General features: G+C 53.8%; 2 protein-coding genes across 3 annotated transcripts; one reads left to right on the forward strand and one right to left on the reverse strand.

Annotated features, from left to right (window-relative positions):
* Nucleotides 1-1,915: 1,915 nt before the first annotated feature.
* Dlk2 (delta like non-canonical Notch ligand 2) lies at nucleotides 1,916-6,363 on the forward strand. Its single transcript, XM_090355602.1, has 6 exons — nucleotides 1,916-1,975; nucleotides 2,342-2,479; nucleotides 2,729-2,792; nucleotides 4,096-4,226; nucleotides 4,929-5,073; nucleotides 5,475-6,363. The coding sequence occupies exons 2-6, from the start codon at nucleotides 2,401-2,403 to the stop codon at nucleotides 6,208-6,210; spliced, it is 1,155 nt and encodes a 384-aa protein (XP_090211728.1). The 5' UTR covers nucleotides 1,916-1,975; nucleotides 2,342-2,400; the 3' UTR covers nucleotides 6,211-6,363.
* On the reverse strand, nucleotides 6,291-26,160 carry Abcc10 (ATP binding cassette subfamily C member 10). Of its 2 annotated transcripts, XM_090355600.1 has the most exons (22): nucleotides 26,082-26,160; nucleotides 25,752-25,923; nucleotides 22,598-23,819; nucleotides 22,257-22,484; nucleotides 20,725-20,881; nucleotides 20,430-20,539; nucleotides 18,132-18,211; nucleotides 17,134-17,305; nucleotides 16,231-16,329; nucleotides 15,732-15,921; nucleotides 14,961-15,038; nucleotides 14,304-14,495; nucleotides 13,551-13,704; nucleotides 13,198-13,387; nucleotides 10,308-10,651; nucleotides 9,857-10,026; nucleotides 9,320-9,480; nucleotides 8,885-9,138; nucleotides 7,461-7,606; nucleotides 7,286-7,383; nucleotides 7,003-7,115; nucleotides 6,291-6,757 (listed from the first exon to the last, which is right to left on the reverse strand). In XM_090355600.1, the coding sequence occupies exons 2-22, from the start codon at nucleotides 25,910-25,912 to the stop codon at nucleotides 6,598-6,600; spliced, it is 4,479 nt and encodes a 1,492-aa protein (XP_090211726.1). In that variant the 5' UTR covers nucleotides 25,913-25,923; nucleotides 26,082-26,160; the 3' UTR covers nucleotides 6,291-6,597. The 2 variants fall into 2 exon arrangements, with proteins under 2 accessions (XP_090211726.1, XP_090211727.1); XM_090355601.1 differs by lacking the exons at nucleotides 6,291-6,757; nucleotides 7,003-7,115; nucleotides 7,286-7,383; nucleotides 7,461-7,606; nucleotides 8,885-9,138 and adding an exon at nucleotides 9,147-9,243.
* Nucleotides 26,161-27,484: the final 1,324 nt, after the last annotated feature.

Here is a 27,484-nt window from a genome sequence, read left to right on the forward strand (position 1 = left end):
AAAATTTAGAACAAAATAAAGGAGGGTTGTCAGGGAGTGTGGCCTAGTGGTAGAGTGCCTTCTAGCATGCACAAAGCACTGGGTTAGATTCCTCAGTACCACATACACAGAAAAAGCCAGAAGTGGCACTATAGCTCATGTGGCAGAATAGTAGCCTTGAGCAAAAAGTGTCCAAGGACAGTGCCTCGGCTCTGAGTTCAAGCCCCAGAACTGGCAAAAACAAAAAGTTGGGCTCAAGCCTGTAATCCTAGCTACTCAGCACACTGAGATCTGAGGATCATAGTTAAAAGCCAGCCCGGGCACTAAAGAACATGAGACTCTTATCTCCAGTTAATCACTAGAAAACAGAAAGTTGGGCTGTGGCTTAGGGGTAGGGCTGACGAGTTCAGAGACAAGGTCCAGACCCAGAGTTCAAGCCCCATCACACACACACACACACACACACACACACACACACACACACACACACACACACACACAAAGAAAAGGAGGACGGCATGTCATTATTTACACGAAATCTCTTTACAGAAAGTGGGACCAGAGTCACAAAAAAAGTCCACTGGTGAGCTGGGTATGATATCCACCACAGATTGTTCTGGATAAAGGTAGCCAGGGGTAGGGGCCGGGAGTTTGGCCTAGTGGTTAAAGTGCTTAGCTAGCATGCACGAGGACCCAGGTTCGATTCCTTGGTACCACATATATAGAAAAAATCCAGGAGTGGTGCTAAGGCTCAAGTGGAAGAGCTCTAGCCTTGAGAAAGTCCAAGGACAGTGCTCAGGCCCTGAGCTCAAGCCCAGGACTGGCAAAAAAAAAAAAAAAAAAGGTAGCCAGGGGCTCTGGCCTAGCAAGGATGTGTGCAAGAAGCGGCTCTGCACTGCCAGGAATTCCTTCTTCTAATATTTTGAACCTAAAGATGGCAAATTAGGGCTCAGTCCAGGACTTGAACTTGGTACCTGATGCTTTTTTTTTCCTCCTCATTTTGCTGCCACTCCACCAACGGAGCCAGAGAGCCAGGATGGCAACATTTTTACCTGATGGTCTAGAGATGGGAGGTAGCCTTCCTGGCCTCTGGATCATCTCCTTGTCCCCATTTCCCTGGGTCGGGACGGTGTATGGTGGCGGAGGCCCGGAGCGGCTGTGGGGGGGTCAGAGGCACTGGGGTTGTCCCTGGCGGTCGGATGTAGTTGGGGGAGGCGTCCCAGAGGTGGTCATGGAGAGGCAGGAGCTGACAAGGGATTGAGCACGGACAGAAGAAAGGCGGGAGGGGTGGGGGACTGGCTGGAGGGCTCTCCGCGGAGGTGAGGAGGGATTGCAGCAGCGGTGGCTCTCAGTGTTGGGGGTGGGGCGTGGGCTGGTGACAGGAGAGGGGAGTGAGCAGATGTGCCGTGTCTGTGGTGTGTATGTATCCATGCACACCCGCACACGCGCGCGTGGACACGAGAGTCGGGATGGGCAGCCGGCCGTAGAGTGGAGGGGGCGTGGGTGTGGGGAACCAGAGAAGCGGGGTGCGAGATGGGAGCCTGGCAGGGCGCACAGCCTAGACTCCCCTGATCTCCCCCTGGCGTGGAAGGAAGCCGCGTTAGGAGGACTCGGCGGCCGCGGCGGAGCCGGGGACGCAGGGCCGGGAGGGGAGCGGCGAGGCGCGGGGTGCGCGGCGGCAGGGCGGGGGTGGGGCGGGTGGGCTCGGCGCGCGGGCGCGGGGCGGGCCGGGCGGCGGGGAGGGGGGAGGCGGGTTCCGCCGCCACACGCCGCCCCTGGCACGGGGCCGAGAGCGAGCGAGGAGTCGCCGCTGCCACCGCCGCTCGGGGTCGCCCGGAGCCCCGGATTCCCGAGCGCGCGGCTGGCATGGCAGCCGCCTCTGCGCCCAGCGCCGGGGCCAGCTAGGGGCCGCCCCGCGCTCTCGCCCGGTCCCCCGGCGGAGCCCGTCGGACCGGCCTGGCCCTGCGGCCCGAGGCGCATCGCTTTCCAGCGGGAGGTGAGGAGCAGGGCAGGGGCGCGGGGCTCGGCGCGCCCGGCGGCGGGGGGACGTGGGAGCCCGGAGCCGTCCTCCCGCGGCCCCGCGCCGCTCCGGGCTGGAGGCCGCCCCTCAGCGCTGGCTCCATCCCCGCGGACCCCGGGCTCCGGCCGCGGTCCCGGCTCTGGCCATTCCCGTGCCGTGTCCACGCGCGGCGCTGCCCATCCCCGGCCTCCTCCCCGGAGATCGGGCCCCGCGCCGGCCCGGCCCGGCCCCGCCCCCCGGTGCCGGCGCCCCTCTGGGCGGCTTGGCTCTCGTCCCTCGGAACCCACATCCCCCGCCGCTCCCGAGCCGTCCGGCCGCCTCCCAGCTCGTGCTGTCCCACAGGTGTCTCCACGTCCGGCTGCCTGTCCATCCGCCCGTCCCTCCCGGGGCCGGAACTGACCATGCCCAGCGGCTGCCGCCGCCGCCTGCACGTCGTGTGCCTGCTGTGCCTCCTGGGGGCCGCACGCCCGCCGGCCCGAGGTGAGCGCGCCCCCGGCTCCGGCCCGGCCCCGGCCGGCCCTCCGGGTCCTCGCTGGCACGGTGACCTCTACCGGCCAGAGGCGGCCCTGCAGCCGCTCCGACCCGCGGGGCCGCAGGACCCCAGCCGTCCTTTCCGCGTGGGGCAGCGCCCCGGCCCACCCAGGCGCAGGAACCCGGAGATCCTTCCCGACTCCTGCATCCCCGGGACCCTCGACCCCGACTCACCGTCTCCACGTCCATCTTTTGCAGCCGATGACTGCAGCCTCCACTGTGACCTGGGCCACGGCTGCTGTGCCCCTGACGGCTCCTGCAGGTACCTGTCCTCAGCACTGTGCTTCCCATTTCCCAGACCTCTACACCTACGACCAGGTCACACCCCAGCCTGAGTGTCCAGAACATCCTGCGCCCTCCTCCCCTACTCTCTTCGGCTTGTCTCCTCTCTTTCTTCTAACGTACACCGCCCAGTGGTTTCCTTCAGTTTGATCTAGGGCTACTCAAGACACCTGGAGAGAAACCTGAAGGTTGAGAGACCACAGACGGAGAGCCAGAAAGAAGATTAAGGCCGCAGGCAGGGAGGCCCTTTCTTGATGAATCTGAGCCAGTGGGGTGGAGGTGGGGGTATATTCTCTGCCTGAAAGAGCTTGGGGACATAAGGAACAAGCAGACAGGGAAGGAAGTATGTTTCACAGCCCGGGAGTTTGAGACTCGGTATTGGAGAGCGTTCTAAAAGTTAGTTCAAGGGTTAGGGGTGTGAATTAAGTGATAGAAAAGTGCCTGCCCAGCAGGCAGCAGAACCTGACTTCAAACCCCAGTATGGCTTAAAAAACAAAACAAAAAACGCCAGGTGTTTTCCTGGAATCAGATGGGAAGACAGTCCTGGTGACCTTTCAAGTTCAGCCTTTTGGTAAGGTGAGAGTATCAGATTTAGTAGGAGTGGTACCAGAGGCATTTTGTGTGGAGAGATAGATAGATAGATAGATAACTGGGACTTGAACCCAGGGCTTAGGCACTGTTCCTTAGCTTTTTCTGCTTAAAGCTCACAATTCTACCACTTGACTCAGAGTTCCACTACCAACTCTTTAGTGGTTAATTGGAGAGGAGTCTCTCAGACTTTCCTACCCAAGCTGGTTTTGAACTTCCATCCTCAGATCTTACTCTCTGGCAGGCATAAGCCACCTGTTACTGGAGGTATTTATAGGCATTCTATTTCCAACAAAACCCTGAAGAAAAATCAAGGGGTCGGTGTAGCCTGGTGGTAGCATTGCTTGCCTAGCATGCAGGAAGCCCTAAGTTTGATTCCTCGGTACCACATACACAGAAAAAGCTAGAAGTGGTGCTATGGCTCATATGGCAGAGTGCTAGCCTTGAGCAAAATGTATGCAAGGACAGTGCCCAGGTTCTGAGTTCATGCCCCAGGAAAAATCAGGGCTCAGAAAGGTTAGCTATAAGACAGATCCAGGACTTGAATGCTGGTATCTGTTTCCTCATTCCATCCTGTTTGCCTGCTTTCCCTTAGAAGCTGTCATATGTCCTTCTGCTCTCTAGAAGCTCTGGCTATTTCTATTTCCTCACCCCCCCCACACAGAGCCTTGACCCTGTGCTTGTATCTTTGTCAGGTGTGACCCAGGCTGGGAGGGGCTGCACTGCGAGCGCTGTGTGAAGATGCCTGGTTGCCAGCACGGAACCTGCCATCAGCCTTGGCAGTGCATCTGTCAGAGTGGCTGGGCAGGCAAGTTCTGTGACAAAGGTAGGGGGCAAGGAGGGGAGTGTGTGTGTCTCAGAATATCCATCTGTATTTATTCAGAACACATACTGTTCTCAGTTTTGTTTTGTTTTGCTAGTCCTGGTCTTGGGCTCAGGGCCTGAGCACTGTCCTTAGGTTTGCTCAAGGCTGGAGCTCTACCACTGGAGCCACAACACCACATCTGGCTTTGTATATATGTGGTACCAAGGAATCGAACTCAGGTCTTCATGCATGCTAGGCAAGTACTCTCCACTAGGCCAGACTCCTGGTCCCCGCAAAGTCAGTTTGAGATACACTTCCTGAGCCAGGGCGAGGCACCTCCGGACTCCAGCTTCAGTGTGCTTTCCCCCAGTATCCTGCCTGGTTGGGACAAGGATGGTAGATGCTCAACACGCCCTGAGCCCTGGCCTGGAAGTCTTGGCCACATGGGACCTGGAAAGATCTGAGGGCCAGGTCTGAGGCACAATCCCAGAGCCTTGTCTCCTTTTGTTATTTTTGTATTTATTTTGCCAGTCATGGGGCTTGAACTCAGGGCCTGGGCAGTGTTCCTGAGCTTCTTTTGCTCAAGGCTAGCACTCTACCACTTGAACCATTATCACCACTTCTGTGTATGTGGTGCTGAGGAATTGAACCTAGAGCTTCATGCATGCTAGGCAAGCACTCTACCGCTAAGCCAACTTCCCAACCCCCTTGACTCCTTTCTAGATGAGCACATCTGTACCTCACAGTCCCCCTGCCAGAATGGGGGCCAGTGTGTGTATGATGGGGGCGGCGAGTACCACTGTGAGTGCCTGCCAGGCTTCCACGGGCATGACTGCGAACGCAAGGCCGGACCCTGTGAGCAGGCAGGGTGAGTGAGGTCCCCATACAGAGGTCAGACTAGAACCTGGCGACAGTGAGGAAAGGGCAGGTAGAGAGGGTGGAGGGCTGAGGACAGCTCTACACAAGGGTACTTCAGTATAAAATCCAGCATACCAGTGTGCCTTTTGAATCATTTAACAACTACAGAGGCCAGAGGTATGACAAGACAGCACGTTGGGGAGGCTTTGTGTGGGGAGGTTCAGGAATGGAGGACCCCTCCTGCTCCCATAAAAGCCCACCTCAGGCTGGACTGTGCGGGTGGTGAAGCGGTTCTGCTTCAGGCCTTAATCCTCATAAGGATAATAGCACACAGGTCTGAGCCCTGACTGGGCAGGACTCTGAGCTGTGTCAGCACGTCTATACCAGTGTCCTTTCTCACCCTCACCACAGCTCCCCATGCCAGAATGGAGGGCAGTGCCAGGACAACCAAGGCTTTGCACTCAACTTCACGTGCCGCTGCTTGGCAGGCTTTGTGGGTGCCCGCTGTGAGGTGAACGTGGATGACTGCCTGATGCGGCCTTGTGCTAATGGTGCCACTTGCCTGGACGGCATAAACCGCTTCTCCTGCCTCTGCCCTGAGGGCTTTGCTGGACGCTTCTGCACCATCAACTTGGATGACTGTGCCAGCCAGCCATGCCAGAGAGGGGCTCGCTGTCGGGACCGCGTCCATGACTTTGACTGCCTCTGCCCCAGTGGCTACGGTGGCAAGACTTGTGAGCTTATCCTACCTGCCCCAGATCCTCCCACCGTGATGGACGCTCCGCCAGGGCCCACATCAGCTCCGGTGGTACCCGCTACGGGGCCAGCCCAGCACAGCGCAGGGGCAGGTCTGCTGCGGATCTCAGTGAAGGAGGTCGTGCGGAGACAAGAGGCTGGGCTGGGCGAGTCTAGCCTGGTAGCCTTGGTGGTGTTTGGGGCCCTCACAGCGGCCCTGGTCCTGGCTACTGTGTTGCTGACCCTAAGGGCCTGGCACCGGGGCATTTGTCCCCTTGAACCCTGTTGCTACCCTGCCCCACACTATGCCCCAGCTCGGCAGGACCAGGAGTGCCAGGTCAGCATGATGCCAGCAGGGTTCGCGCTGCCACCTGACCTGGCCCCCGAACCTGGAAAGACCACCGCACTGTGACGGGGCTGGGGTCTTTCTGGCCCCCTTCCTCACCACCTCCACCTCTCAGCTCGACCTACTGAGGGGACTTCAGCCTCATACCAGAAATATTATTTTTTTAATCCACAGAATGTAAGATAAGAATTTTATCAAATAAAACTATGAAAATGCAAATGGGGCCCAGGCCAAAAAAAAAACTGGCTCAGAATCCTGGGTGAAGAGGACCAGGGCAAGGCTTGGCCTGGGGAAGCCTTGGCCCTCTGCCCACTAATAAACCTAAGGTGTCCTTTCCCCAGAGGGGAAGAAGAGGTAGAGCCACAGGGGAGAATGTAAACACACCACCAGCACGTTGATGCCCCAGCAGGGTCTGGGCAGATGGAGGGGATCTCAGTACCGGGCGGGCTTGGCTCAGCACCCTCCAGCAGAGTGGGATCCCTCCTGGCTGCTCTGTAGAAGCTTCTGGAACAGTGAGTGGGGCTGGCTGAGCAGGGCAGTGGGGGAATCCAGCTCCATGACCCGCCCTGCTTGCAGCACCAGGACCCGATCTGAGTTCAGGATTGTGTTGAGCCTGTGTGGTAGAAGGTGTGGTCAGCATAGATACAGGGACAATGCCATGAAGGAGAAGGCTGCTGCCCGCCCGCCCCCTCCAGACTGCACAGCTCTCTCCCCATAGGCTCCCTGCTGAGGGAGGATCAGAAGAGTCTCCTCATGCAGTATGCAGTAAGGGGCCCAGGGCTGTGCCTGGAGACACAGGAGCTGAGAGCTCCAGGCCCTGGCCCCTGGGCTCGTGATCCACACTCTGGCATTGCACACCTGTGTGCAATGGTGAGCACTGTCTTATGGGCAAAGCGTCTGCGGATGGTCTGCTGGAGTAGCTGCTCTGTCTTCTGGTCCACACTTGCTGTGGCCTCATCGATACACAGGATCTGGAATACATGGAGCGGGAGGAGAAGGGATGGCGGAGCAAAGTTACAGCCCAGCCTACCTTCAACTCCCTTCCACCAGTGCTTTCCTGAAATCTCTTCTAAGCCATCTCCCACCCTGACACAATCCACCTCCTTCCTGGTCCTCTCCACTAGCTCTTCCTCTTGTTTACCTTGGCATCTGTGAGAAGAGCCCTGGCCAGACACAGCAGCTGCCTCTGTCCCAGGGACAAACTCCGCCCCCCTTCGCCCAGCTCCCCATCCAGGCCACCTGAAAGGCAGAGTGTGTTCACTGCAGGCAGCTGCTCCTGCTCCTTCCTGTTCTCCAGATCAGGTCTCCCCACTCACCTATGCAGGCGATCACCTCACTCAGGTGGCACTGTTCCAGGGCCAGCCACAAGGCCCGGTCCTCATATAGGCCCCGGGGGTCCAGGTTGTCCCGAACAGTCCCACTGAACAAAAAAGGCTCCTGGGGGATGATGGCCAGCTGGGATCTAGGAGATAGGGACATGGGGGCCAGGCTGCAGATGTCATCCTACTCGCCACACAGGTTTTAGCTGTGAGCCAAAGATTTGCAGGAAATTCTGCAGATGAGATCCAAATACAGCCCTTCCTGCTTCCTGCCCATCTCCACCAAATCACCAGTTCATCAGCAGGTACCTACATCGTACCAGTACCATGAGCTCCATGGGAGCAGCTGGAGGGGACAGGGACAGGGGATAACCTGAGGGATAAAGTTGACTCATTCTTCCTTCTGCCCCTCCAAAGAGTAACACCAAAGACTCTAGCTTTAAGAAGTTTGAAGCCAGGCATGGTGACTCACGTCTGTAATCCTGGCTACTCAGGAGGCTGAGATCTGAGGATCAGGGTTCAAAGCCAGCCCGGGCACTAAAGAACATGAGACTCTCTAATTAATCTCTAGAAAATAGGAAGTGGGGCTGTGGCTCAGGGGTAAGTCAGTAGCCTTGAGCTGAAGAGCTCAGGGATAGCACCCAGGCCCAGAGTTCAAGCATCATGACCAACCAAAAAACAAAAACAAAAACAACAACAACAGAAAAAAGAAGTTTGAATTCCAAGTTACAGAAAACAGAAAACAGCCAGGCGCCAGTGGCGTGTAACCCTAACTACTCAGGAGGCTGAGATCTGAGGGTCAGTGTGAAGCTAGGCCAGGCAGAAAGGGTACAAGACTCATGTTTCGGGGTCAGGAGTGGGGCCTAGTGGTAGAGTTCTTGCCCAGCATGCACAAAGACCCAGGTTTGATTCCTTGGTACCACATACATAGAAAAAAGCCGGAAGTGGTGCTGAGGCCCAAGTGACAGAGCTCTACCCTTGAGAAAGTCCAAGGACAGTGCTCAGGCCCTGAGCTCAAGCCCAGGACTGGCAAAAAAAAAAAAAAAAAAAATTCTTATCTCCAACAAACCACCAAAGAAACCGAAGTGGAGCTGTGGCTCGAGTGGCAGAGCACCACTCTTGCGCATCAAAGCTAAGGTGCCAGGCCTTGAGTTCAAGTATCCATACTGGCATCTCCCACCCCACCCCCCCAAAAATGAAGCTGGGTCTGGGATTATGTCTCAACTGGTAGAGGGTCTAGGTTCAACCCTCAGTCCTGCAAAAATAAGAAAGGAGGGAAGCAGGGAGAATGGAGAACGAGGCTATGGGGAGCAGGGGTCAGAGTGAGGCCAGCAGCTGTGGTCCTGGCAGTCCTGGCTGGGCCTCCTCCAGGGCTAGCAAGTTCTGTCATCTTCCCTCCTCGTGGCCCTCCCCTCCCAGACCTGAGCTCTGCCAGCTGGAGCTGGCTGGTGTCCACGCCGTCCAGCAGCACGTGTCCTGCGCTGGGCTCCAACAGCCTGAAGAGCACCAGAAACAGGGAGGACTTGCCGGAGCCTGTGCGGCCCACAATGCCCAGTTTCTCTCCAGGCTGCACACAGAAGGTCACCCCGTCCAGGGCATTGGGCAGCCCTGGTCGATACACCAATACCACGTCTTGGAACGCCACACTCCCTTGGGTGAGCCAGCCGACGTCCTGCTGTGGAGCCCATGATACAGGTTGAGGATGCAGTAAGCAATGGTGGCAGTCAAATGGAGAGGCTAAGGGAGCTGAGAAAGGTCATGAGGGGCAAACGGGAAGGAGCTGGGGAGACCGAGCCTTTCAGAAGGGCCCCTCAGGGACCCTGGAGCTCAGGCCTAGGGTGGGGGTGTAGGCCTACCTGCAGCGGCTGCCCTTGGGGCTCCTGGGGAAGGTCACAGGAGTACTCCTCCAGCCGCTCCACACTCACCAGCATGGTCTCTGTCTGCGTGAAGCTGCTTACCAGGCCCGAGAGCAGGCCGGTTAGGGACAGGGCGTAAGACAAGGACAGGCCCACCAGTCCTGGAGAGAGGAAGACCCACTGCTAGGGGGGGGTGTGGGGGAGGTGAGTGGGGAGTAGAACAGCAGAATCCAGACTGTGGATTATGGGGCTCTAGAGGAAGATGGCAGATGACAGAGGTTGGAGTGGGACAGGAGGAAGCCTGAGGTAGACTGGGGACAGAGTGCACGGACCAGGGGCAGAAGTGTGGAAGGGATGAAGATGAGAAGATATGTTCAAGTCCCAGATCCCCTCCTGCACACAAGTCACTCCTCCAAGCTAAGATGACAGGGATGGGATATCCCCACAGGTCCCCTAGAGGGGAGGTGACAATGTGGAGGGCAGTTCAGGGAGAGATTTGAGGCAAAGCCTAAAGGTGAAAGGGCCCAAGGGTAGCACCTGGGTTGGCGAGGCCCTGCTGGTGCTGTACCAGGGCGATGCCTGCAATGGCAGTGACCACCGATGCCCCCATGAGTTGCAACCGAATGTCCAGCCACTGCATCGTGGCATAGGAAGCAAACTGGCACCTCTGGTTTAGCTCCAGGAGTCTCTGGTTCTCCTCCTCAAACCTGGGGGAGGCCAGACAGAGGGGAAACAAAGGCCACACTTGTTGAGGCAGGGGTACACCCAGGTTCCTTCCCCACAGCCCACCTCTCTCTCACCCACAGACCTCACTGGAGGGGATCGGCCTGCCTTGTCTTACTCTCCCTTCTGTCTTTCCCATTCTAGAGTGCCCTGATCTCCCTTCCGAGAAGCCTAAACAATCCCTCCCCAAGGGCTTCTCTCTCTGGAGTCCCTCTTCTTCCCCAGCACCTCACTCCCTGGCTCTGAGTAGAAGAGGCATACACACCTGTAGGTGGCGCCAGCGGACCGGATCACCGGGAGCCCGGCCAAGGTGTCGGCCAGGTGGGTGTAGAGCGGGGACAGGGTGAGGCTGGCCAGTCTCCGCAGCTCCCGGGAGGAGGCCCGGTAGTGGCGCTGGATGCGGTAGTAGATGAGACTGAGGGGCGGCAGGAGCAGCAGAAGCCAGGGCAGGCCATAGGCCAGCACAGCCAGGAGCCCCAGCAGACCCGCCATATTGGCCAGCAGGATGTTGAGGAGGAAGGGCAGACTGTCATCTGCACAGGCCACATCGGAGGAGAAGCGGTTTAGGACCCGGCCCGTGGGCGTGGAGTCGAAGAAAGTCACCGGTGCCTGGAAAAGGGAAGGTGGTTGGCCAAAGCAGAGTCTAGAGCAAAGGGGCTGGCAGGTGCCCTGGGCTAGGGAGGATGGGATGGGTCCGAGGGCATCTTCTCTTCAGAAGAGAATAGGAAGAGCAAAGCAGCCCCAGCGTTTGGAAACAGAGGAGCTGAGTGGGCTTAGAGGACGAATATCCATAGTGGGGTACATTGCAATGCTTTGGGCCAGCAGCATCTCTGCCAGGCTGTCCCAGCCAGTCCTCGATGGGCTAGTCATGCCTCCCACTCTTTTGAGTGAAGGTAGAGAGCTAACATTCCCGGAGGAAGGGTGCTTCTGGTCAGCAAGATTTAGTGAAAAGTCAAGAGCAACATCTTGATTGCTTGACACAGGCTGAGTATAGTCAGGCAAAGCTTAGGCTCTGGAGACAGATTGCAACTCAAATTCCAGCTTGGCCACTGAGGAATGTAAGACCCCAGGCAAAGGACATATTCATCTCTCCACGGCTCCTGTTCCTCATCTTACAAGTGGGGGCATTAATGAAACTACATCTCACAGGGCTGTTAGGATCCAAGTCCTTAACATAGTCTGCCTGACAGATTAAGTATCAGTAAATGGATGTATAGTATTGGATGGACTATTGGTTGTGGGGCTTGAACTCAGGACCTGGGTACTGTCCCTGAGATCTTTTTTGCTCAAGGCTCAAATTCTGCCACTTTGAGCCACAGCTCCACTTCTGGTTTTGTGATTGTTAATTGGAGGTAAGAGTCTCACAGACTTTCCTGCCCAGGCTGGCTTTGAACTATGATCCTCAGAACTCAGTCTCCTGAATAGCTAGGATTACAGGGTGAGCCAACAGTTCTAGGGAGGCATTGTCCTTCCTTGCTTTCCTGTCCCCTGTATTTCTGCGTTTGCTTTTGGAATAGGCTTATTGTAGGGCAGAGCACCAGGTCAGATAATTTTCTGGAGGACTTCCTAAGGCTGAGTTACGAGCAATTCATACCTTCAGTAATGTGTCAGGGAATGAGAGCTGGTGTGTCCTCCTTGGCTCCCAGAGGGGAGACAGAACAGTGGGCAATTGCTCCCCTACAGGCAAGTCACAGTTCACAGACTGGCTCTCCACAGAACTAGCCATTGTCTATGTTGTTGGAATGGTGTGCATCAGTTTCCTCATCTACAAAAGGGGCCATGAGCACCAGCTCACAGGTGCTATGAGACACTAACAACAGATAACAGGAGCTCTGGTAACTGCTGAGTGAACAATTAGAGGGTGAAAGATGTTATCCTAAGCCCTTCCCATGTGCTAATTAATTTAATCCTCATAATAGGTATATGGAGAAAGCAAAAGACTAGATAAATACCCTGCAACAAGGAAGGAACCTAGAAGCAGCCAGAAATAAAAGTTGTAAGAAAGAGAATGTGAGCTCTAACAGTATCATCTACACAAACTAAAAATACATGCACACTAAACAAGCGTTCTGTAAAAAAGATACTCAAAGGATACAAATTAAACCACACTTAGGATGGCAGCTTGTCAGAGAAGGGAGGAGAGATCCAAACAGGGGATGAGAATAAAAGGAGATAAAGAATAAGAAACAATGCCTGGTGCCTGTGGCTCACCCCTATAATCCTAAGTACTTAGGGAGCTGAGAGCTGAGGATCATGGTTCAAAACTAGCCTGCACAGGAACGTCTATGATACTCTTGTCTCTAATTACCTACCAAAAAAGCCAGAAGGGCACCTGTGGCTCAAATGGTAGAGCACTATTGTTGACAAACAAAAAGCTCAGGGATAGCACCTAGTCTCTTGAGTTCAAGTCCTAGGATGGGCACAAAAAAAGAAAAAAAGGGAATAAGAAACAGAGAAGGTCTGGGTGTTAGTGTCTCATGCCTATAAACCTAGCTACTCAGGAGGCTGAGATCTGAGGACCACAGTTCAAAGCCAGCCTGGGCATGAAAGTCCATGAGACTCTTATCTCCAATTAACCACCAGAAAACCAGAAGTGGCACTGTGGCTCAAAGTGGTAATGTGCTATCCTTGAGATGAAGAGCTCAAGGACAGTGCAAAGGCCCAGAATTCAAGTCCCACAACAGAAAAAAAAAAAAAAAAGGAAAAGAAAAAGAAATAGAGAAAGGTACTTTTAGTTCAAAACTGACAGAACTCTGAGAAGGGTTCTCCTATCTGTCTGTTTTATAGATGAGAAAAAGTACACATTTAAATCACTATATTCAGGCTGGGAGTTTGACCTAGTGGTAGAGTGCTTGCCTAGCATGCACAAAGACCTGGATTCGATTCCTTGGTACCCTATAACACAGAAAATGCTGGAAGTGGTGCTGTGGCTCAAGTGGTAGAGCTCTAGCCTTGAGAAAGCCTGAGGACAGTGCTCAGGCCCTGCGTTCAAAGACTGGCAAAAAAAAAAAAAAAAGTTACTACCTTCAAAGGATCAGTGTTCTCTGGGCTTCAAAGCCCATCACACGCTGACGCATCTGTAATGGGCTATGTAATCCGGAGGACTGGGGCCTGTACTGGGAAGGCACAGGATGAAGGATGTCCCTGCCCCTCACCAGAAGGACTTGATGCAGCAGGCGGCGGTGCAGGGTGGCGGCTGCTCGGAGAGTACCTGCTGCAAAAAGCACTGCCCGGAGAAGGGTGCAGATAGAGTTGACGCCAGCAATGGTCGCGTACACGGCGAGGTAGAAACGGGTGTCCGAGGAGCCACTGGGGGCAGCTTTGGGCAGTGGGAACACCGGGGTGCTGGGTGGTAGGGAGGAGGCTGTGGGTAATCAAAAGAAGGGCCACTCAGGGGTCCCTTCCCTCCCCTAGACTACCCACCCCTGGAGACACAGTCCCCAACCCTTCCTCCTTTCCCCAAGGCTGCTCAGAGCACACTGGGCCTGTTCCCAGCCAGGTCACTCACTAGAGGCTTCCAGGTGAGAAGAGAAGCAGCTGTGCTGACAGGAGACTGGTGGAGCTGCGGCTGGCGGAGCCTGGCACTTCCTGGGAGTTATTTCTGGCTCCCTTTAGCTGAGAGATCCAGTGGGAAAGCCACCAGTCAGCAGCGTTGCGCGTGGCTGGGGACAGGAAGGAGGAAGTTGTGAGATGGAGACAAACTTCACCCCTGCCCTTGGCTCTGCTTCCTCCCCTTCTGTATGCCCTGAGCCTTCCCACCCCACCTCATCCCACATCCTCCCTAGTGTGAGATTCTTTCCAAAGCCTATTGCCCTTCACTCTGCAGACAGCATGATTTCAAATGTGCACTAAGGCCCCTCTGGCCACTGGAATGCTCTCAGAACAAAAGGGCAAGCCTAGCTGGGTGCCAAAAGCTTGGCTTGTAATCCTAACTACTCAGGAGGCTGAGATCTGAGGATTGCAGTTCAAAACCAGTCTGGGCACAAAAAGTCCGTGAGACTCTTATCTCCAAATAACCATCAGAAAATCAGAAGTGATGCTTGGCTCAAGTGGCAGAGCGCTAGCTTGATCTGAAGAGCTCAGGGACGGTGCCCAGGCCCAGAGTTCAAACCCCATGACCAACTGGGAAAAAAAAAAAAAAAGGCATGCCTCTTGTCCCAACTGTGGCCCATGCTTGATGAGGCTCTGGGCTGCGTGGGTGATGGACACCTGGATGGCATTGCTGTGGAGGACAGTAAGGGACTCTTGGGGACATGCTCACCTTGCATGAGGAAGAGGGAGAAGAGGATGGCGAGGGCCATGCTCTGGCCCACTGCCCTCCAGTATGCTCGGTACACATGCAAGGCCACGGCCCCCTCCTTCTTGCTCTCGTCCAGCAGCAGGCGGCCTGATGTGCTCTGCTCCACCTCCAGCCCCTCCATTTTCTCTGGGTTCTGTACTGACTGGGCCTTAGCTACGAGAATTGAAAGGTCATGGAGGAACGTAAGCTTGCACAATGGTTGCTAAAACTCAGTGTCTCAGATGACCAGGAGAGATTTTTGTTTATTTCCAATATCTTTGGTGGGCTGGGAATGTGGACTAATGCTAGAGTACTTGCCTAGCATGCACAAAGTCCTGGGTTCAGTTCCTTGGCACCACATACACAGAAAATGCCAGAAGTGGTGCTGTGAAACAAGACCCTAGGGCTAGGGATGAGCTCAATGGTAGATCACATTCCTAGCATAAGAAAGGCTCTGTGTTCAATAACAACACAAGGAAACTTTAGCCAGGTGTAATAGCACACACCTATAATTCCAATGCTTAGCAGGCTGAGGCAGAAGGATTGCGAATGCTAGGCCAGCACACATAATGAATTCAAGGAGAGTCACATTGTCTCTCCCCATTCCCCAAAGCCCTTCCTCCCACTTCTGGGCCACACCTGAGTCAGGTCCTGGTCCATTCTCAGCCCAGGCTTTGGGGGCAGCTTGTACCAATGGCAGAATCTCAGAGGGAGGCCCTGGAAGGTAGAAAGGGAGGTGAGGGAGGGCTGTTGTGGGTCTGTACCAAGCCTTTGTAGATGTGTGTGTGCAATTCCATCTCCTCTTCCTAGGCCTTCCTCCCTAACCTGGGTTTTGCTGAGGCTCCCCCTCACCCAGACTCTAAGCAGGGCCTATCAAGTTCATTCCTCTGCACCTGGAATCAGCAGACAAAGGAGATCCGCGGCCGGGGAGCACCTACCTAGAGCTGCCTCTCACACTGACCCAGAGCTTTGCTCAGTCACTTCCGCCTGCTCCTGGTAATCTGATTGAGCCCATTTCTTCCTGCTTCCCAGAGGATTTGCAGGTGGTCACTTCCTTTCGGGATAATAATCCTAATCCTGAAGGGGTTTTTGTTTTCTTTATAAAAAGGCAACTCTACACCTGACCGTTCTCTCTTCTCTGAGGCCATCAGTTTGTTCTCTGAAATGCTCAATTGTTTCAGTTCTTAAGTGCACCAGTCATAAAGCCCCCAAGTCCCACACCTGGTGGGACTCCTATTCTGTTTCCTCAAACCAGTTATGTGCAGGCGGGAGGAGGTGAGGCCTGGGCCCGCCACACATGGGAGGGGTGGCAGGCTCTGCACCTGACAACCCATCCACCCAGCTTTCTTTCTTGTTACACCCAGGAAGATGGCTCCTCCCTCTTCCAACTGAGCTCCAGGGCCACATTACCAGCACGGACAAGGTGTCCTGCCTCCATGAACAGCACCACATCAGCCCTCTCCAGATATTCGATTCGGTGGGTACAGAGCAGTCGTGTGGTGTGGCCCAGAATTCCCAGAATACACCTGTGTAGCAGGTGCTTGGCCACATCCGCATCCACAGCAGCCAGAGGGTCATCAAGCAGATAAAGTGACTTCTCCTGGGGAGAGAGGAGACATGAAAGTTCCAGGCCCAAGCTTTCTGGCTGGCCTCAGAGTCTTTCTGAGACTCTAATCTAAGGCAGTCAGAGAAGACAAGCAAAAACATCTCTAAAGCAGTAGGCAAGGACGTGAGAGATGAGGATGGACTCGCTTATTTTGTAAGGCCAGAGCCCAAGGCCTAGTGCTCTGCTGGGTCCCAGGCCTTTAATTCTACCTAGAATCTACAAAAGGGGATTCGAAGGAAAGAGCCCCATCTCCTACTTAGGCTCCCAAGACTTCGGACTGCCCCCTCCCCTCCTTTAACGTACTTGGTAGACGGCTCTAGCAAGGGCAATTCGGGCCCGCTGTCCCCCGCTGAGAGTCACACCCTTCTCCCCCACCTCAGTCTGGTCTCCAGCAGGCAGAATCTGATAGAACAGAGACCCCAATGGTCAGAGAGCTCCCCAGCACCTCCTACCCTATTTGCTACTCCTTTGTAGGAAAGAGACGATAAAGTCAAGAGAGCGTGCAAGCTTGAGGCTGGGTTTAAATTTGGGGCAAGTCAGAGAAGATAAGCCATAACTCAACAAGATCTAGCATTTACTATGAACACTTACTGTATGTTTAGCATACTACTGGCATTATCTCATGTGAACCCCACAAAGGCCTTATGAAGTTAGTATTCTTTCTTCCTCACAGAGGAGACTAAAGCTCAGGCAGATTCACTACCTTGCCTGCAGGATGTGGAAACAAATGACAAATGGACACAGGATACCCCATGGCCAAAGCCCAGGGCTTCCTTCCTAGCAGGCTCCCAATTTATCTGGGAGGTGGTGACTAGGGGTCATGGAAGTTAGGAAAAAATCTGAGATTCTCTCTTATGAATTTAGTTCTTGGATTGCCAGGTGCTAATGGACTTGGCACGTGTCCCAAGGAGACTTGGACTCTTTCAAACCTTTCCTGTGGGAACTGGAGCCAGACCCGAGTATTACCGAGCCTCACTGAGAACCCCTGCCTGGCCCTAGGGCTCTTGCAACTGCTGTGGAACATGCAGTCACCGTCACCTCCCATAGGAACCTACAGAGACGGGGAACCAAGCATCTGGACAGCCTGGGAGGACCTGATGGCCAGTCCTAGATAAATGATGCCCCGTCAGTGAGGTAGGGCTCTGGCATGAGGTGCTGGGAACACACAGGAAGCAGCAGCAGAGGGCTTCAGGGCTCCATACTCACACTCAGGTCATCACTGAGGGCACAGGCTTCCAGCACCTCCTTGTACAGCTGAGCATCAAATGTCTTCCCAAAAAGGATGTTGTCTTGGATGGTGGCAAACTGGATCCAGGGTTCCTGGCTAGCCAGGCCAAAGCCCTTGGACAGTTCCCACACTGCCACCTGTCCATGCAGCCTGCAAAAAAGTCAGGCCAGCTGCATGCAGACTGGCTTCTCACTGGGTCTCTCCATGGCCAGCCCTTGCCTCCTGGAAACCTCAGGCAGAGGAGGTCTACATAGGGCTCAGTTCTCATGTCACATGACTGAACTGACAGCCCCTGAGGCCAAGGCTCCAGATGCAGCTGGAGGCTCAATCTGGATGGGGACAGGAACTACTTTCAGTTACAGCCAAGCTCTATGTGCAAACACATACATGTTCTTGTGTGTGTGCTCTAGAGCCCAGGGGTGGCGCCACACTGCTCTTCCTCACTTGAAAACCAGGCCTGCCTCCCTCAAACTTTCACTCCTCTCCACACCCCTTCCTCACATAGCTGGGGCTCTGTGACTTTTTTTCCTCCATTTGTGTGTGTGTGTGTATGCATGCAGTTCTGGGGACTGAATTCAAGACCTGGGCATTGTCCCTAAGCTTCTTTTTGCTCAAAGCTGGGATTCTACCATTTGAATCACTGCTCCAACTCTAACTTTTTGGGTAGTTTAGTGGAGATAGGAGTCTCACAAACTTTCCTGACCAGGCTGGCTTTGAACTGCAATCCTCAGATTCCAGCCCCCGGAGTAGCTAGGGTTACAGGCACGAGCCATTACCAGCTCCATTCCTCTTCTTACTCCATTGCAGAACTATGATATTTGCAGGTGACGATGACTCAACTTTCTTGACCTGTCTTCTCTAAACTGAAAATTCGCCCAAGAAAGCATAATTTCTCCTGGTTATACTTGGATCCCCCAAAAGATGTCCTCTGCTTGGGTTTACTCAAGGGCAGAACTGGGGATGGGTGGTTCATTACCTGTGGAGCTCTCCGGTGATGGCGGCTAACAAAGAACTCTTCCCACTGCCAACCTTCCCCACGATTCCCACCAGCATACCCTGAAAGAAGCCGGAGAGTATGCACTCATTGTATGTAGGGGAAGGCAGGGCAGGCAGTGATCACCCTCCGAGATTCTGGACTGAGGCTTCACTCTGGGACCTAGCTAGTCTACCAGGGAGGTCACCTCCCAGGCAATGGGGCCTCAGTGAGTGACTCCATGTCTGGTGCTCAAGGATGCAATTATTTCCACTGTGTCAAGGTCCTGGGGCTTAGCCTGGTGAGCAGGTTGTCAAGAGAAAAGCAAAAGAAACTGCCTAGGAACTTCCAAAGTATGCTCTGAGGTAGGCAGCTAGAAGAGAGAAGCCGGGAAAGAGGGTTCCAGGCTTTGGGGACCTCCTGTTACTGTAAGCTAGAAAGCAAAGTATAGGTGTTCATTTCTGTGATTTGCAATTTAAAATGCCCTGTTCTCCCTTAATTCATGAAGCCATTTGCATGTTCTAAAAGAAAAGTCTTTAACTCCTGTTTCCTGTATAGGGAGCAGGAAATGTTCTCTCTCCACTTTAATGGTATACTTTCCTCCCTCCTTTGGCTCTTTTTTTTGGGGGGGGCGGGGGCCCAATTGGAACTCAAACTCAGTACCTGACATTTTTGCTCCTTGGCTAGCACTCTATCAACTGAGCCATGTTTCCATGGCTGTTCCTTCTTGAACCCTGTTACACTGGCTCCTTGCTAAAACTTAAACAACAACAAAAATTCTAGAAATGAGCTGGAGATTCAGAAATTTTATGTGTGTGCTGCCCTTGTCTCGCCTGCCAGGGTTGACCCATGTGTGAGTGGGCACCAACGGATCTGTGACTCTCCCTGGTCATGTGGGATCAGGTCCCACAGGCAGTGTTTCTCTTTTTGTTGGCTGCAACCTGCCAGTGGGAGGGTTCTCGGAAGTTCTCAGTGGAGTGTGTAGGTCCAGAATGAATGAGGTAACTGTGCAGGAGAAAACACAGAGAAGAGCGCTCTGCAAGTTGAGGCCTGGTTCTGTCCTGTTTCTAAGATCTGGCTGAATTCTTGACTTTGGGTTCAGTAATTCAGCTCTGCATCCTTATTACAAATTCTTGTTTGCTTAAGCTAGCTCCAGTGGGTTTCTATGACATATCAAAATAAACCCCAACACATTAGTAAATTCCTTTGAGAAATTCCAGCCTTGTCTTGCCTCAACTAAGAGGAAAAAACAATGCAGAGCTTAAACCAGGAACGTGAGCCAAAGGTTGGTAGAGGCAAATCAGTTCCCTTTGGAGAACTCTGGGTTGAGCTCTGGGGTAAGGGGTTGGAAAAAGGTCAGGAGAGGCTGAACGCTGTACAGGCTCATCCTGTAACACTAGCTACTTGGGAAGCTGAGATCTGAGGATCAAGGTTCAAAGCCAGCCAGGGCAAAAAAAGTCCATGAAGGGGCTGGGAGTTTGGCCTAGTGGTTAAAGTACTTGCCTAGCATGCACAAAGACCGGGTTCGATTCCTTGGTACCACATACATACAAAAAAGCCGGAAGTGGTGCTGAGGCTCAAGTGGTAGAGCTCTAGCCTTGATAAAGTCCAAGGACAGTGCTCAGGCCCTGAGCTCAAGCCCAGGACTGGCAAAAAAAAAAAAAAAAAAGTCCATGAAATTCTTATCTCCAATGAAACTGGAAGTGGGGCTGTAGCTCAAGAGTTAGAGTGGTGACCTTGAGCAAAAGAGCTCAGATATAGCACTCAGGCCCTACAGGTGACGAAAAACAAGTCAGGAGAGTAGAAACTGGGGTGAAGAGGAGATGCCTTCCTTTTGTCATTCTCTGTGTATGCCACATCCTGACTCACAAGGAGATTGCTTTGTATCAGGCTGAACAGAGTTTCATTAGCACTATTTACACAATCTCTTGGAAGCGGTGGCCAGGCCTCTCCCCCAAGTACTCAGGTGGGGTGTGTGTGTGAGGGGTTCTGGATAATCTGGATAATAGTCTGTTCTGAACTCTGTAGCCAGTTTGGGACACTGGAAAAAGAGATGGGGATCTTCTGTTGGTCGGGCCTGGATTCAGATGGGAGCTGCCTTAAAGACCAGAGAGAAGTGGGATTATTCTGAAAAAGTAGGAAGAAGGAAGGAGATTCAGAGATAAGGTGTGATCTCCTCTCAAACTAGAACCTATTCTCCAAACCCTTCCTCTCCTTCCAAATATGCTTGCTACAGCCCTGGTTTATCTGCCATGGGACCCCATCTCCCTTGCTATTGGGGGATCCTCCTGGCGTGGGAACCTTTTTCACTTCAAGGTGACCGATGAATGTCTTCTGGCTGGTTCCTACAGGGTCCCAGGAAAACAGGGCTTCCTGCAGCTCCAATACTATGGATGGATCTGTGGGGGGATCTAAGCAGAGAAAACAAAACAAAACACGATCACTTAGGGCTCCTAATTTACCAAGAATCTGCTGTCATTCATTCACCTGCCCTTCTCTAACTGATCAGAACCAGTTGGGCCCTGCTCCCCAGGCATCATCTATACACAGTGCCCAGGGAACCACATCCCCTCCCGAACCTGGGCTAGGCTCTTACCTGAGCTATAATAAGCCTGAGGGTTGTAGTTTGGAAGGTCAAGGAAATGCTGGATCCGGTCCAAGGACACTCTGGCCTCCAAGAGACTGTTAATCACCCAGGGGAAATTGTTGAGGGGAAGAATGAGCATGTGCACCAGTGCTAGCGCTGTGAAAACCTAAGCAGAGGGGACAGGTGGGTGAGGTGCCACTCAAAGCCCAGGGGCTACCTGAGGACTCATGATGCTATGGATGGTGCTGTGGACCGGACCGAGGAGGAGATACTGTTGGGCCAGCAGCAGGCCTGAGGGATTAATTGGACAATCCTAGGTTAGACAGGGCAAAGGTGGCCACTCCAGAAATCCTAGAAATTCCAGATGGTTCACCAAATTACTATTTTTTAAAATTATTTATTGTATTTTTATTTTACTATTTAATTCTTTTTACGATGGTCTTGGGTCTTGAACTCTGGGTGCTGTTCCTGAGCGTTTGTGCTCAAGGCTAGCATTCTACCATTTGAGCCACAGCTCCACTTTGGGGGCTTTTTTGGTAGGTAATTGGAAATAAGAATCTTGTGGGCTTTACTACCCAGATTGGCTTCAAACCACAGTCCTCAGATCTCAGTCTCCCAAGTAGTAAGGATTATGGGTGTGAGCCACTGGTGCCTGGCTCTATTTTTTTCTTTTTTGTTTAGTTTTTGGTGATAAGGATGGAATCTAGAGATTCAAATGTGCTAAGCACTCTTTCTACCAAGAAACTACACCTCAGCTCCCTGACTGCAATCGCACAATCCTAGCTCACTTTGAGATTCTGTGTGTGTGTGTGTGTGTGTGTGTGTGTGTGTGTGTGTCCCATTACTGGGACTTGAACTCAGGTCCTCAAGCACTTTCTTGGCTATTTTGCTCTGATGCTCCACCACTTGAACCATGCCTTCAGGTTTGGCTTCTAACTGACTAATTGGAGAAAAGAGTTTTGCAAATTTGTCTGTCCAGGCTGGCTTCAAACTGTGATCCTTAGATCTCAGCCTTCCGAGCAGCTAGGATTATAGGCAGAAGCCATCAGCACCCAGCTCCACACCAGTTCTGCGTGGCGATATCACCTGGCCCCAGATGTTGTGCTAGATCATGCACTTTCCCCCCAAGGCCATTAGAATGAGGGGACCAAACATTAGTTCAAGGCTAGCTTGGGCTATATCACAAAGCTCTATCTCAAAAAAAAAAAACAACAAAAAAAGGGTGGTGGTGGTGGTGAAGGAATCTACCCACAAATCTGGGTCTACTGATGGGAAGCTAGAGTGGAAGGCAGAGGAAGAAAACTAGTCGCTGCACAGAGCAGAGGGTTATATTTAACTAAGGCCCCCCAAAAAGGTCCTTTCAGAATATTTTTCCCCTTGGCTGGGAGAGAGTGAGGCAGCCGGGGTCCTCCCGCCCTCCCTCCTCCAGCACTGAGGGCCTGAGCCCTGCCCTTCCCTTCCCTCCCCTCCGCGGCAGTCTCCTTGCTGCTGCCTCCCTCCCACAATGTCTGAGCGCTCTTCTCTCCCTTCCCAGTGCTCACCTTGGTGGCAGTCAGCTGGTGGCCCATGAGGACATAGGTGATGAAGATGACTATGGAGATGACGACTGGCAGGGCAGCCCACAGGTACACACAGGCTGCATCCAAGTACTTGATGACACGGAGTCGTCTCAATTCCCGAGCCCGGTGGGCCTCTACTTGGGCCTCCAGCGCCGGCTCCCATCCAAAGAACTTGATGACTCGAATGCCACTCAGCAGCTCTGTCATGAGCTGGACACAGGAGAGAAGGGAGACTGTGAAGTGCAGCCGCTGCTCAGGCATCTCCTCTGCCTGGATGCTGGGTGGGATCTTCAGCTGGCTGCGGGACCCCAGTCGCCCCTCACCTTCACCCGGGCATCCTTGTGCTGGAGCATCTCCTGATTGCTGGCCATGATGCGGGTGGCGATCACTTTGTTGACAGGTACCAGCAGCAGTGCTAAGACCAGACCAGACACAAAGGCCAAGCCCACCTGCTGATACAGCAGGAAGAGGGTGACGGCCAGCTGCAGGGGCAGGCCCCAGGCCTCGTGGAAGCTGCTGGCAAAGTTAAGCAACCGCTCTGAGTCTGTGCCAAGTCGGTTCAAGGCCTCGCCAACAAGAGGGCGTTTTGGCCCCAGCTGCAAGGCCTTGCGGTACAGAGTGTTCAGCACGGCGCCCCGTGCCTGAAGTGTCACCTTCCGTACCTCATACCCATACTGATTCTGTACAACAGCGCTCAGCACAGCTCCACTGGTGAGGCCCAAGGCATAGAGCAGGCCATGGCTTAGGGGTTGGTGCCCTTCCTCCAGGAAGTCCACCAACAGGGAGAGCAGCAGAGGCCCTGAGAAGGCCAGCATGGTCCCTACCAGCTTCAGCAGTCCAAGGGCCAGGTAGCGCTGTCCAAAGGCCCCATACAGGGCTCTCCACAGCCGCACCCCCTCCTGCCAGTGGGCCTGGAAGGCACGGGCCAGGTAGGCAGGATGCAGCTTTCGGGGAAGACGGCAAGTGTCCTGGGGCCGCCGGAGTTCCCCTCGGGCCCCACGGGCAAGCAAGGGTGCCAGCCAAGCATAGGAAAAGCGTGACAGCCAACTCTCCCCATCTTCAGCCACCTCTGATTCTTGACCCTCAGAGGACAGGAAGGGTTCCTGACTCCAGGGTTCCCGTGACCCCCCAGGGGCTGCCCAGCCCAATCCATAGGCCAAGACTGCTGCCAGCTGCAAAATGAGAAGACACAGGCGGGCCAGGGACCCTGGGAGAAGTGGCAGCAGAAACTTATCTTGCTGGCAATGCCACAGCAAAGTCAGCACGAGGGCTGGAGTTGGCAGGACAGCTGCCAGAGCTAGAGCCAAGGGCCCCCGGAAACGGCTGTGTGGGGAATGAGCCAACACCCACAGGGCCAGGCTGTGAGTGATCCAGGCCACAGTTGCCACACAGTCTGCCAGCACCTCTAGCCATAGGGGCCCTGGGTCTGCCCCTGGTGGCAGAGCAACTGGAAGGAGGTCCAGCAGGGGGAAGATGGAGAGCAGGAAGGAAGCTGTGAGTCTGAGGCGCCAGCCAGAACTGCAAGGTACCACGTAATCTGGAGACCTGCGAACCAAAGGGAAGAGGCACACCCTGGGGGATGGAGACTCAGACACAGCCCTCCAACAATGTGCTTAGCCACACTACGTACTCTCTCTCCTGTCTCATCCCTTATATCCCAACTCTCTTTCCCTTGAGACTTCAGGCTTTTCTTTCTGAAAAGCCCAACAGACCTTCTCAAGATTGTCCAATCCACCTTCTCATCTACCCATTCCTTTCTGATTTCACCACGGGCATTAACAATTTGAAATCTAGGCTGTGCCTATCATGAAAAATTCTTAGAAAATAAGAAGTTGAGCCAGGCACGGTGGCTCACGCCTGTAATTCTAGCTATTCTGGAGGCTGAGACCTGAGGATCAAGGTTCAAAGCCAGCTTGGCACAAAAGGACCCAAAACTCTTAACTCCAATTAACCTCTAGAAAATGGGGAAGTGGGGCTTGGCTCAAGGGTAGGATGGCAGCCTTGAGCTGAAGAGCTCAGGGACAGCACCCAGGCCAAGTACAAGCCCCATGACCCCCCCCCCCCCACACACACACACAAAAAAAAAAAAAAAAGAAAAGAAAAGAAAGAAAGAAAAAGAAAATAAGAAGTTGGCTAGTGGTAGTGCTTGCCTAGTATGCATGAAGGCCCAGGTTTGATTCCTCAGTACCACATACATAGAAAAAAAAAAAGCTGGAAACGGTGCTATGGCTCAAGTGGTAGAGCTCTAGCCTTGAAAAAGTCCAAGGACAGTACGTAGGCCCTGAGTTCAAGCCCAGGACTATCAAAAAAAGAAAAGAAAAGAAAAGAAGTCATCTAGCACAACATGATGGAATATGCATGTAATTCCACTACATAGGTAACTAAGGCAGAGGGAGATGGTGGGATGCAAGCCTAGGCCACACTGTGGGATCTAGTTGAGTCTGAGCTACATAGTGAGGCCTTGCTTGAAGAAGGAAGAGGAGGAGAATCTGAGTCCAATACCAAAAGATAGCTTTTGGTCTCATTTTTTGTAGCAGTCAGAATTCCACCAAGACCAAGCAAGTCTGTTGCTTATCCCATTCAAGGAAAGATTAATGAACTCCATAATTCCCCAGCCCCCTAAGCCAGCGATCAGATTGGCCTCTTACCACCTCAGCAGCGAGACTATGGCCATCTATAGCCATCCAAGAATGAACTACACAAGGTGAATATGGTACCTACATTTTACAGTCATAAACCCAGCAGGTCTTAAGGTTTTTTGTTTTTTGTGGGTCATGGGGCTTGGACTGGGCTTAGATGTTGTCCCTGAGCTCTTCAGCTCAAGGCTACTGCCCTACCCTTGAGCCGAGCCCCACTTTCTATTTTCTAGAGGTTAACTGGAGATGAGTCTCAGGTCCTTTTGTGCCCAGGCTGGCTTTGAACCACAATCCTCAGTCTCCTGAGTAAGTAGTATTAAAGGCAAGAGCCACCACGCGCAGTAGACCTTAAGATTTTGATTCTGCTAGTCTTCCACCTTCTGCTTTAAACTCTGGCTCTACAGCATGAGTTGTGTGTGTGTGTGTGTGGCTTGAACTCGGGGTCTGGGCATTATCTTTAGCTTTTTTGCTCAATAGAGCCCCAGCTCGATGTCTGTTTTGGTCGTTGTTTTTTGCATAGTGGAGCTAAGAATCTAATGGCCTTTCCTGCCTGGGCTGGCTTCCACACTCCGCTTCCCGAGTAGCTAGGAGGTCAGGCTTGAGCCATCAAGGCTGCCACTACTTCGTGGCGGCTGAGGATCTGAGGATCTACAATAGTGATGACGCACTTCTCCCACGCACTGGGCTGTGAAACTCAACATGTCCACCCCACGCTCATTCTGCTCTGTCCTCCAGGGGCCAGGCGACTGTGGCGACACGAGGGGGTGGCAGAGGAGCTCCGCAGGCGCGGCGCGGGCAGAGGCCGCGCGGCCGTCGCTACCCACCTCGGGGTGCTACCCACCTCGGGGTGCCCAGGTGGCAGGCGCTGAGCACGGCGAGGAGCGCGTGGGGCAGGGCGCTGAGCCCCAGCTGGGTGAAGCAGTGGCCCGGGGCGCCCCCCTCCCACGGCGGGAGCGGCCGCGCGGCGTCGGTGCCACACAGCTGGGCCAGGATCCGCTCCATGGACGCCGCGCCTGAGCGGAAGCCGGGGGAGGAGTGGGAAGAGGCGGTGGGGGAGGGCGCGGCCGCCAGCGCGGCCCGGGCGGGTCTCCGCCCCGCCCCTCCCCCTCCCCGGCGCCCCCCTCCCCCGATCCCGCCCCCCCCCCGGACACCCCGCCCAATCTCGCGGTACCTCGGAGACGAGGACTGGATGAGGGTCCCTAGAGCACCTGCCTGGCCGCCTCTCTGTCCTCTCTCCTGGCTTCCCGTTCCTGGAGATCCGGAAGCGCAAGAGGCGGACTTGCGCCCAACTTCGGTATCCCAGGTACCTGTGGGTATTAAAAAAAAACCCACAAAAAACAGAAATCGCGAGGCCAGATCCCGCGCCGGGCCGACTCCTCGGCGCCCCCTCGAGGCGGGAGGACCCGCCGGACGCCGCGCGCGTGCGCACTCGTCTCCGTTCCGGATGCCTCCGCGCGCAGGCGCGCAGGGGTCTGGCGGCTGTTCGGGCACCGAGGTGTCGTCTGGCTGCTCCGTGCTCCCGCCTGTCCTCATGCGGGTTGTGGTTGTTGTTTTTTCAACGCTGTCTTTCGTGGTGCCCTCGTCTGTTCACTAGTTACTAGCTCTGGCACAAGCACTGCACTCTTGGAGGCACTGAAGAAGTCAGATGGGCCCTTTCACACGGAGGAGGAATAAAGCCACTGGAGGGTCCTGGCAAACCGTTTCCTAACCACAAGGTTTTCCACTTTGGGGAAGTGCTCTAATTTCTTTGTACCTGTTCATCCGTACTGCTGAGAGTCCTGTAAGCCACGTAGACTGCTCTCACTTCAAATGCCAAGCCAAAGGACAGGGCTTCAAGGGTGGTCTTCTGCCTACAAGAGGCCTGGCCACGAAACTGAGGATTCGCAAGATTCCCCATCCCTGCTGTTCGGTTCTGTCACTCACTAGAAGACCCACAGCAATAACTGTTTTGACTTCACTATTATGGGTTTAGTAGAGAGGAATAGTTAAAGGGAAGAGACGCTGAGGGCCAGCTATGCAGGAGGGTGGAACCAAGAGCCTTGACGGGTTTATCAGTCTGGAAACTCATCAAAGGCCCTGGTTTAAAAGGTTGATGTGTGAGGCTAAAAGTTCCAACACTAATCACATATTGAGTCTCTCTGGATGTAACTCTATGTTTAGACCTAATTGCAACTGCTAAAACTATTTTCTAAAGTGCAGCACCATTTTATAATCCCACCAGCAGTGTGTAAAAGCTTCTAATTATGCCCCCATTTTGGCCAATACTTGTTACTGTCTTTTTAAAAAATTTTAGCCATTGCCAGTCACCAGTGGCTCATGCCTGTAATCCTAGTTACTCAAGATGCTGAGATTGGAGAATCATGGTTTGAGGCCAGCCCTGGCAGGAAAGTCTATGAGAGTCTTATCTCTAAATAATCAGCCAAGAGCTGCAAATGGAGCTGTGGCTCAAGTAATAGAACATCAGCCTGAAGCATAAAAGCTCAGGGGCAGCACCCAGGCTGTGAAAGCCCTAGTACTCGGATGCCATAATCTTTTTCCATATAGCATAGTATTTTGGTTTGTATTAGTTGCACC

This window comes from Megascapheus bottae, chromosome 22, assembly GCF_031878675.1.
Source record: "Megascapheus bottae isolate mThoBot1 chromosome 22, mThoBot2.hap1, whole genome shotgun sequence".
NCBI lineage: Eukaryota > Metazoa > Chordata > Mammalia > Rodentia > Geomyidae > Megascapheus > Megascapheus bottae.

Bases quoted from the DNA above. Each gene is read 5' to 3' on its own strand.
- Abcc10 (XM_090355600.1), bottom strand. From the start codon at position 25,912: ATGGAGCGGATCCTGGCCCAGCTGTGTGGCACCGACGCCGCGCGGCCG. The intron at 20,882-22,256 runs GTGAGCACTGGG...CCCTCTGCTTAG, and splicing joins ACCAGCTGACTGCCACCAAG to GTTTTCACAGCGCTAGCACT. The intron at 15,922-16,230 runs GTACGTTAAAGG...CTCTCTCCCCAG, and splicing joins TTGCTAGAGCCGTCTACCAA to GAGAAGTCACTTTATCTGCT.
- Dlk2 (XM_090355602.1), top strand. From the start codon at position 2,401: ATGCCCAGCGGCTGCCGCCGCCGCCTGCACGTCGTGTGCCTGCTGTGC. The intron at 2,480-2,728 runs GTGAGCGCGCCC...CATCTTTTGCAG, and splicing joins CGCACGCCCGCCGGCCCGAG to CCGATGACTGCAGCCTCCAC. The intron at 2,793-4,095 runs GTACCTGTCCTC...TATCTTTGTCAG, and splicing joins GCCCCTGACGGCTCCTGCAG to GTGTGACCCAGGCTGGGAGG.